Source organism: Ctenocephalides felis, unplaced genomic scaffold (genome assembly GCF_003426905.1).
Source record: "Ctenocephalides felis isolate EL2017-DRISC unplaced genomic scaffold, ASM342690v1 CF-g0.4_SCAFFOLD_00350, whole genome shotgun sequence".
In the NCBI taxonomy this organism is placed as follows: domain Eukaryota; kingdom Metazoa; phylum Arthropoda; class Insecta; order Siphonaptera; family Pulicidae; genus Ctenocephalides; species Ctenocephalides felis.
The window spans coordinates 1522-12640 of NW_020536504.1; the positions used below are offsets into that span (position 1 = coordinate 1522).

The window sequence follows — 11119 nt, forward strand, 5'->3', positions numbered from 1 at the left end:
TGGAATTTGTATCTAAGGCTATAAAAGAGTACGAAAAATTGTTGAATACGAGACTGCAAGAACGGGCTTGTGGTATTATCAACTCAAACATGGCTGTGTTGTTCTCCACAGCGAGAAGAAAAATCTACGAAAACGAGGTAGTATATGCAACAGGAGATGAGGTTGAAGAAAAATTACATAACTTAATTGCAATGTGTCCTCCTCACTGGTGCGTTCGTGTTAGAGCCCTTTTACGGTGCAAAAAAGAGTATCCTAGGGTGCGAGAAACATTACAGAAGATCATTGATGAACCATATGCAATATCACCTGAGAGAAAAGTGACAGTACGAGGATGGTTCAAAAAATTATTCAAGTTTGAATCTTTGTTCTACTTGAATGCAACAATCGAAATATTCCGTGCATGCAAAATCAAACGAATTATATAACCATGTAGTCTGGTCTGCTTCGCGGTAAAATCTGTCAATATGTTCTTAATTTTGTCCCGTTAATTGGAAGTGGTTCCGATCTTTTGATAAGTGCGTTCTATCCGAGGTGGCAAATTGTACTTAACAGAAGGAGGCGAATTGAACTCTTTCGGAAAACGCAAATTGTGCTTTACTACTGGAGAAACATACTCCAACTCCTAAGTGTAGATATATTCCATCTCTGGAGATGCGTTATATCGCATTTATGGACTGGCAGAATCCACCTCTGAATTCAAACTTTCAGAGTTATATTCAACAAGACGAAGTGTTGGTGGCCTCCGAGACATTCGACTTCAATAACGTCTTTAATCATGATAAAGACTATACCCGAGAGCTTTGGTCAAAGGAAGACGGTTTATTGTGCGGGATTTCGGTAAGTGACTTCATTAACTAAATATAAAATGTAGATTATTATAATTCATTTTTCCATTGCTTAGATAATTTTTACAAAGCGGCGATTTGCAGCGAGAGCTGTGGTTATGTATTGCGAGAGATGAATCTTAGCAAAGGGTATCGCGTAGGGAAATCCAATAGCCAACAAAATGAAGGAGAAGATTAGAACATACAAAATCCTGCATGGATTTGTACAATACAATATGTATATATAAAAGAATTTTTTAAAAAATTCTAACTTTAATCTTGACCGATTATTGCTACTACAACTTGGGTCACCGAGAAGTAAATGTTCAACATGTGCCGAATGCAAAACTCCTTTTAATGTGGAAGATTTAACAGCTCGATATCACGTGCAATTGTTTTTTCATCAACGGATACCGATAGTATCCGTAGCATACCACGATTGTATTTTTTTTTTCGTCAAAGTAATGCCGACCGATAGTCGTACGCACTCTGGCCTTGACTTTACGAATGCTGTAAAATGAATAAAAGTCACTGCGTGGGCGTGTCGTCGACGACATCCCGGATGTTGTTTCGATAACTGCTACATGCGTAAAATTCTTTCTTGGTACCATGTAGCTATAGGAAATAACACTTTCGTCTATCAAAAATCTCGGGAAAGCACAAGAAGATTCCCGGTGAAGTACAAGAAAATTTCATGGGAATAATTGTATAAAAAATCTCTCACTCCTATTCATTAGTGTTTAATAAGTAGTACGGTCAGCATTAAAATTAGCGGTGAAAAGTAGTGAAAATGTCTAACTTAGGTGATTGGTATAAACAGCTTTTTGCAAAGTATAAACTAGGAAAAAAAAAACTAGTGATGCTCAAGAACAATTTAATGAACTGTGGGCTAGTGCAAAAATAAAATATAGTGCTAAAGATGATTTTGTATAACAGGCGAGTGATTTTTTAGAGTGTCGCCGAAAAAAAAAGTAAAGAAGTCTTCTAATATTCCTATTGTGCTAATTCTAAAAGGTAAGTTAATACTAATATTTATCTATTTTATGGGACGTTCATTCGTGAAACCAAAATTTACTTTTCAGTTCGATCGATCATTTGTAGCATTTATATATTTTTAAACGTAGCGCATAAACATTATGAAGAATATTCTTCTAATAAATAATAATATATACTATATATTTGAAGTATAAATGTTGAATTTTGCAACAGTTTTAATAATTTGGAAAATATAGACAAAAATTATGTATCCGTCAAAGGTAGTCACTCTATATATTTTAAAATAATAAACTATAATTAAAAAAAATGTATGTTTATTATGTTAATAATTTCAAATTAAACGTTTTAAAACGAAACTAACATAAAAATATTTGTTATGGTAATAATTTAAAAATAAACTTTTTTTAGTAAAAACCTATGATATTTTCCTAATTATTATTAAAAATTAAATTTTGAGCTCGAAAAGTTAAAAAAGCAAGGATTCAAAATCTCAAGAAGTGGCGCATACCTTCGATTACTTCCGAGAAATTACACCAGCTTGGAAGGTAAAAGGCATGTTGCTACTGTGCCAGTAAAATTGAGTCGTCCTGAGGAGGATCACCACAAGGCTCATCCCGATCAACATTTTTGTGTCTCCACAATAAGATCATTGGGGACACTTGCATCCATTCTCGGGCCAAAACAGCGTGTTCTTTGTCGCAGGATGATAAATCCCGGGAGCCAATAGGTTTGATAGCGACAAATAAGCAAGCCCCGCTCTTGATGCATGTTGATTACAGAATTCCATTGCCTGATCAAGATTGGGTCGTTGGTTCGAGGCATAAATTGATCCCTAGCGTATATGCTGGGTGCATCATAAAAGAAAATGATATGGGCCGTCTTGAGGCAGTCTCATATTCACGGCCAACATATATAGCAATCAGAAATGGAAAACACTCCTCTTCGACAGCTTCCACTCATGCTGTAGACTTGGATTAGCAGTAACTCTCGATAATTTTAAAGAAATTATGCGAGATGAGCGAGGACACATGAAACCAGTGGTTTTCATATCAACTGATGGAGAGCCCGACGAAAATCCGAGGTATCCCAAAGTTATTGCTAAAGCTATAAACCACTTTGTCAAGAACGATCTTGATGCTATTTTCGTGGTTACAAATGCACCTGGCAGAAGCGCATTCAATCGCGTTGAGAGAAGAATTGCGCCTTTAAGCCGAGAATTATCTGGTCTGGTACTTCCTCATGATCACTTTGATACGCACGTGGATAAGCAAGGAAAAACAAAAAATGAAAATCTAGAGAAGTTAAACTTTCAGAAGGCTGGAGAAGTTCTAAAAGAAGTATGGAGCAACATGATTATTGATGCCCATGAAGTCATAGCAGAGTATATCGAGCCCAATGAAAGCGCTGAGAGCTTTCTTCCAGTCATGCCATCTCCGCAATGGTTCGCTGAGAGTATTTTCATACAAATTTTACCTGCTATTAACGAACGTTTTGATTCGGCTTCTCTTTGCAATATTTACCGCGATGCTTCGAATAATTTTTTCAATATGCGCAATACATCCTAACATGTATATACATATATATATATATATATATATATATATATATATATATATATATATATATATTAGGGTGGTCCTTAAAATGGTCATTTTCGAATTTCCTTGCTCCCAGGGGCTCAAATGGTTCCAAATAGATAAAAAACAATTCTCTGAAAGTTTTAGCTCTTAATATTAACGTTTAGATAGAGCTCAATTCAATTAAAGTTTTGTATGGAAATAACATGAAAAATTTTCAAAAATATTAAAAATATTTTTTAGATGTAATTTAGCGATCAAATGAATGAATAAAACTCATTCATTTGTCGCTAAGTTATATCTAAAAGATTTTTTTTTAATTTTCAAAATTTTTCTATGCTCTTTCCATACAAACTTTGATTAAATTGCGCTCTATCTAAACGTTAATATTAAGAGCTAAAACTTTCAGAGAATTGTTTTTTATCACGCATATATGTGTGTATATATATATATATATGTTTACATATATATTGTATATGTATGTGTGCATGTGTTTGCATATATATGTATGTGTATGTGTATACATATATACATTTATTGTTTTGCGTATATATACATATATATGATATGTTATAATTGTTTATATAATAACTTGTTCCATAACTATTATCGCTTTCAGTTAATATTTTATAATATACTTTTTCTTAATAAATTTCTCTTCATCACATATTTTTTCATTTTTACATTGTCTATCATGGTTTCAATGTGTTTCTATATTTTCATTTTGTTCCACATATTATGTTTAACCGTTGATTATGGATTGCTTACACATTTATATTTTTTCTATGTTCCTACTGCGCATGATCGCTGAGAAAATCTTCGTAATATGAAACCACTAAAATTCTCTCTATCCTGTTCTCTAATCCAATGACATAACAGTTTCCACTATTTTCCGCAAACACGTACGCACACATTTTACTCTCGTACACACACGTCATACATATTCCAAACTGACAACATGTTCGTTTGGAAAAAGCTTTTTATAATAAAACCTTTTTATAATTAACATAATTAACTTTTTTATAATTATATTATTTATTTTAATTTACAATTTTTTTAAAAATTTTCAGAACTCGACGTTTTATCAATTTTTTATTTCATATTTATTTTTTCGTGCAATTTTGTGTGTTTTTGTGTTATTTTTCAAAATTTATTTGTATGGTGAGTTTCTTTACATTTGTTTATTTTATGGTTGTTTTTCATATATACTTTTCATATACATTGTTTTACTTATTTTTGTCTGTAATTATGTATTTTTATATTTTTTATATTGTTTTCATTTGTAAACCTGAAATATTTAATTGTAGCACTGAAGATGGGTCAAATCAAGACCCGAAACGTATGTTCTCTAAATAAAAACATTTTTCAATAAAACTGTTTTTTAATTACTGGATGGATGCCCAAGAAACAATTTTATCATATACAGGCGGTCCTCGACTTACGTCGTTTCGATTTACGTCGTTTCAAGTTACGTCAAACAATAGCTACCCATACACTAGCGTTCTTTCCTCTAGGAAAACCGTTATTCCTGACGGAAAGGGGATTCCCGAAGGAAAGATTTGTGTTTAGTGAAGCGTGACATGACGCTCCAGCATTACTAATTTCTTTCGGGGATGTCTCGACGTTCCTGCCCAAGACATAGTTAGTGGGCACGTAGTTTTCGCGCAGGTTATGTAGTCGCGTTGTTCTTTCTTGTTGCGTGGTTGGACACGGGTTGTTCTTGTGCAATAATAATATTATTGTTTTTTTGTGAATAATAAATAATATTAATATTAATATGGAGGAAGAATTGAGATTGACTCAAGTAACCGAACTGAACGATGATGATTGTGAAGAGAAAAGTGAAAAAGGTGACATAAGAAATGTCCCAAAAGGGATTTTGAAAGAATTTATTGAGACTTATAGAGCTCATCCAGCTTTGTGGCAGATACAGAATAAAGAACTATACCAAAACCGTAATTTAAAAAATAAAGGCTACTTGGAATTGCTAAAGATTTGGAGAAAGTACGATTCACATGCTGACCACAAAACAGTAAAACAAAAAATTCAATCAATTAGAGGATCCTTCCGCAAAGAATTTAAAAAGGCAAGTATACACTTGTTAATACTCGTAGTTATACATAGATAGCTGTCCCAAAAGGGTGCAAAATAGTAAATAGTTTAATATTATTTAAAGGTCGAAAAGTCAAAGCGATCAGGCAGAGGTGTTGACGAACATTATAAATCACATTTGTGGTATTTCAAGTTATTGATGTTTTTAGTAGATCATGAACTACCAACCAGTAGTTGTGACAACATCAATGAGTCAACAAATAGCCCATTTCAAGAACCTGTGGAGGAAATAGACGAGCCCAACGAAGGCAATGAAACCAACGAAGTATGTTCATTACAATCATTTTATCATTCATTTTTATTACAAAATTAGATAGGTAATTGAAAAATCTTATTATAAATTTCTACTCATAAACCAATATATTTCTTGATTATGCTTTCCCTTTTGCCACCATTGCATGTTGCCAAGGAACACTACCATCACCGTTGAAGTAATGGAGGTATCTATCGCGGCTGCGTTTTGCCTCCAAAGTCATATTACGAGTTAAATTCTGCAGTCCATGAAAGTCACCAGTATCAGTTCGCCAATCCCCATCTTTGCGTAGTTCATGAGAGCTTTTATCTTCCGAGTCCACACTTTTCTGACTGAAATATGATGCACTGTTGCGCCGCAAAAAATTATGCAGAGCACAAATTGCCATTATAACTAATGTTGTGTTTTCCGGTTTCAAGGCAATTGCGGTATGAAGCACTCTGAATCGAGAAGCAACAAGTCCAAAAACATTCTCAACAACATTTCTAGCCCTGGATAATCGGTAATTAAAAATTCGTTTTTCATAGGTCAATTCCACTTGACTAAATGGCTTCAAAATATGTGAATGCAAGGCAAACGCCTCATCTCCCACAAAAACGAAGTTGAGATGCTCGATGTTATCTACTGTTTGTGGTATATTTAACTGATCGTTGATAAGTTTGTCATAAAACTTAGTGTATTCCAAAATACCACCATCTGAATTTCTTCCATTTTTTCCGACATCAGCATAAACAAACTCGTAATTTGCATTTACTAATGCCATCAACACAATGCTATAAAATTTTTTATAATTATAGTAAAGTGCTCCTGTGTTTGGCGGACATGCGATTCTAATATGTTTGCCATCCATTGCTCCGCCACAGTTAGGAAATTGCCAACGGGTATCAAAATCTTCCGCAATCTTCTTCCATTCTGCTGTAGTAGTAGGAAACTAAAAATAAAGTTATATGTGTTAAAAAAGTAAAAACTTATCTTCGAAGTATGTAACATATAAATATTTTTTAGGGAATAGCACATAATGTAGAGTCAGTGGTTAATACTAATATTAACACCAACAACAAGAGATATAGGAATGCAGACGGTCATAGCCCTGCACAAAACAAAAAAATCTGTGAAGACAGGGAGCGGAAATTATTTCTTGCAAAGTGTACTGAGGCACTAAACTCCAAACCAACAGAAAATGATGCCCTGGGTCAATACATAAGTGCAAAATTGGAAAAAGTCGTAAACCCAGAACAAAAGATGTATGCTGAAGCATTGCTAACTAAAGTACTTAATAAGGCAATAATGGGTCAATTGAATGAATTCGTAGATGTAACCTACAGTAATGTAGGACTTTATCCTTCTAATAATTTTTCTCATGTGTCGCCAGGGTCCTCGGCCCATTCCTCATTAGCGTCTAATTCCTTTCCGTCTCCTTCCCTATCAAACAATTATTCCACAGCGGAATCTACTCCTGCTGAAAATGTTAGCCCTATGGAAGGTTTGCGAGCTTATTTTTCCTCAGCAGGTCGTGAATAACAATTATATAATTTTTTTACGTTTTCTTGTTATAATTAGGATGAGTTTTTTAGTTTATTTGTATTTGTTAAAATAAAGAGAGGACTTTTTGCACAAGGTATTGTACTTACTTTCATATATTCCTTTTGCAGAACTTTATAGATGACTCTACATGTTTCGGGAATTATGCGACCTAATGATTGCGGAGAAATGCCACTACTGAATTTTAAACATTCGTAGCTTCTTCCAGTAGCTAAGAATCTTAACGTTACAATAAGTCGCTCTTCTGCTGGTATACTATCTCTCATTTGAGTATTTTGTTTTTGTATATATGGGCCAACTAATTTCAACAACTTGTCAAACACGTCTGCACTCATCCTTAGGTAATTTTTAAAATCGTCGGGTTCATTTCTTTTTAGTTCTTTCAAAAGCTTCATATCGCCGTATTTCGCTCGTTGCAGTAACCATGTTTTGGACCAGGCACGTCTTTTCTTTTTTCTTTGTTGCTTAAAAACGAAGCCTTCACTTACTAACCCAGCACATGTGATAGCAATAATTCTTCGTCTTCTTTCCATAAATAATAATAATGCAAAATAGAAAATTATTTAATATTTTTTTATATAACCGCACTAGTACTCAGCACTATACACTCTGTAAATTTATCGTTTCACAATTAGCAAAATCCTTTTGTCAAAAGTAAAGTGATCGATCGTCAGGATAGATGTGTCTAAAAATGATAAATTTACACACTAACCAACATGCTTTCCGTACAGATCCACTTTTAGGAAGAAAGATTGCAGAAAATATATTTTACGTTAGTGTGCTGTAACAGGATTATTTTCCTCATGAATGTGAGATGACAAGTCTAACAGGAAAATACGACAAGAAAGATGGTAGGAAACAGTTTGTGTTAGTGGGTGATCAACAGATTTTTTTCCCTTTGGTAATCTGACAGGAAAAACCGTCAACGGAAAGAACTGCATGAAAGAACGCTAGTGTATGGGTAGCTAATGTTTTGACGCTATTCCTCAAGCATACGTCATTTGTTTCGATTTCCGGCATATCGGAGAATTCACTTGTCGCAAGGTCAATGTCCGTGAGGGGCGCGGGCGGGGCGCGGTGTCGTCTCGTGCGGGGAATACCCCGCAAATGTCGCTGATTTTGTTTAGTACATTCAGGGACAACGGACAATCAAGACGTAATAAATTAGTTTTTTTGCATCTTTTACAGTTTTTGTGTTTACATACATATTTAAGTGAATTTTAAACAATGCCACCTAAACAAGACAGTAATAATAAAGTGAAGAAGAGAGTAAGAAAGTCAATTACAATGGAGGTTAAATCTAAGATTTTGAAACTCAAAGATCGCGGTTATTCGACTTCATCTATTGGACGAGAACTTAATTTATCACGCACGACGGTACAAACAATATTGAAAGATAAAGAAAAACTCTTAACAGCTCTTCCTTCCGTCTCTTCAAACAGCACTATTATACGCAAAAGGAATGCTTTAATTTATGAAATGGAAAAACTGTTGTAAGATCAAACTCAGCGACGGGTTCCTCTAAGTTTGGCTATTATACAAAATAAGGCGCTGAGTATCATCAACACACTGCAAAATAAACGTGGCGAGAATAATAGTGACGAAACAAAATGTTTTTCTGCCAGTCGCGGATGGTTCATGCGCTTTAAAACGAGATATTCGTTACATAACATTCGAGTGCAAGGAGAAGCTGCTAGTGCCGATCATGTGGCTGCTCAGAGTTTTCCTGGAATATTAAAGGAAATTATCGAAAGTGGAGACTATTCGCCTAAACAAATTTTTAACGTGGACGAAACTTGTTTGTTTTGGGAAAAAATGCCCTCTCGTACTTTTATATCACAGGAAGAAAAGTCTATGCCTGGATTTAAAGCGGCTAAAGATCGTTTGACGTTGTTATTGGGTTCGAATGTTGAAGGTGATCTTAAATTGAAACCCCTTTTAGTTTATAGGTCTGAAAATCCTCGAGCTCTCAAAAATTACGTCAAGAGTACTCTTCCAGTTATATGGAAGGCTAATCCAAAGGCTTAGGTTACATCAATACTTTTTGAAGAATGGTTTACTAAGCATTTTATACCTGAAGTGAAACAGTACTGTTCAAACAATAATTTGGCTTATAAAGCTTTACTTATTTTGGACAATGCTCCCGGCCATCCTGTGCGTATTGCCGATATTGATCCTCAAATCAAAGTCGTGTTCCTGCCTCCCAACACCAATTCGTTGTTACAGCCGATGGATCAAGGAGTTATCGCGTCTTTTAAGGCCTATTATCCCAGGAGAACTTTTTCACAGGCTGTAAAGGCTAATGAAAATGATGGCATGGAGCTGAGAGATTTTTGGAAAAGTTATAATATCCTGCAATGCGTAAAAAATATTGCTACTTCATGGGATGAGGTGACACCCAACAATTTAAAAGGAGTATGGAAAAAGTTATGCCCATTTTTTTTGAGCCATCTGAAAGTTCTACATCTACAGATCAACCAAATGTCGATGAGATCACAACTGACATTGTTCATTTGGCTAACCGTTTCCCTGACATTGCAGTTACTACTGATGATATTGATGATCTGTTAAGCTCACATTCGCAAGAACTGACTGATGAAGATCTTATTGAATTGGAGGCACAAGTACAAAAGGAAGCACTCGAGTCACAAGAAATAGCTTCTTCTATTAGTGATTCTGAGAAAGAACTTACACTAAAAAAACTTTCCGTAGCCTTTGCAAATTTGAAGAATGCCATGAAAATTGTTGAAGAAAATGATCCTAATTTTGAGAGAAGTTTTAACGTTAATAACAAAATTTGTGCAGCCTATCACTGTTACCAAGATCTGTATGATAGCAAGAAGAAAGAAGCCAAGCAATCTAGAATTGATAGTTTCTTTAAGCCAAAAGTTTAATTTATTGTTTATCATTACATATGTATAAGTTTTATAATTATTATTAAAATTAATAACACACAAATACCAAAAATAACTAGCAATTTCATAAGTGCATAATATATAATTATTTTAAGAACTTACTTTTAATAATAAAGTACGTCCTTTGTTATAAATGCAGTTTTTTTTATTATTTCGAGTCCGTGTGGAACCTACCCCTTGAGTTTTACATGTAAACATACGAAAAAATATGTCTCGACTTACGTCGTTTCGATTTACGTCGCGTATTTCGAGAACCTAACATGCCGTAGGTACGAGGACTGCCTGTATATCATATATATATATATATATATATATATATATATATATATATATATATATATATATATATATATATATATATATATATATATATATATATATATACTAGCTGACCCGACAGACGTTGTTCTGTACTCATGTCTACAATTTTTCAATTTTTTATACTAATATTTACTGCTTAGTTAAAAATAATAATTACTGTTTTTTGAATTACTATTTACACCAATATATGAGTGATGTTGAATGTAGAACTATTTCAAATAAAATGATTGTTCTCAATTCCCACAGTTAACACTTTAATTATTCATTTAACAAATATTAAAAAATGTTTAATACAATTGTATATTAAAAATTATACACTGCGATTTATAGAACAAATTTATTTCCAATAGCAAAATTTATTTTATTTCATTTAAGGGTTATATAGTATTTTTAGTCATACCTGTAGATGTGGATGTATAAATGAATGATTTTTTGTTTATTCACGACTAAAACATCGATTTTCCAAATTTATCACACTAAAAATGATCGTCTGCCTTTGTGATTTATGTAACAGCATAAGTTACACGTGTTGAAAATTGAATTCTTTTAAAAAGTACAACAAATTCAGAAAGAATTAAT

The 11119-nt window shown here is 33.6% G+C and overlaps 1 protein-coding gene across 1 annotated transcript; it reads left to right on the forward strand.

Moving 5' to 3' along the window:
- Window positions 1-4984: 4984 nt before the first annotated feature.
- On the forward strand, window positions 4985-7385 carry LOC113363756. Its single transcript, XM_026606244.1, has 2 exons — window positions 4985-5774; window positions 6768-7385. The coding sequence occupies exons 1-2, from the start codon at window positions 5649-5651 to the stop codon at window positions 7281-7283; spliced, it is 642 nt and encodes a 213-aa protein (XP_026462029.1). The 5' UTR covers window positions 4985-5648; the 3' UTR covers window positions 7284-7385.
- Window positions 7386-11119: the final 3734 nt, after the last annotated feature.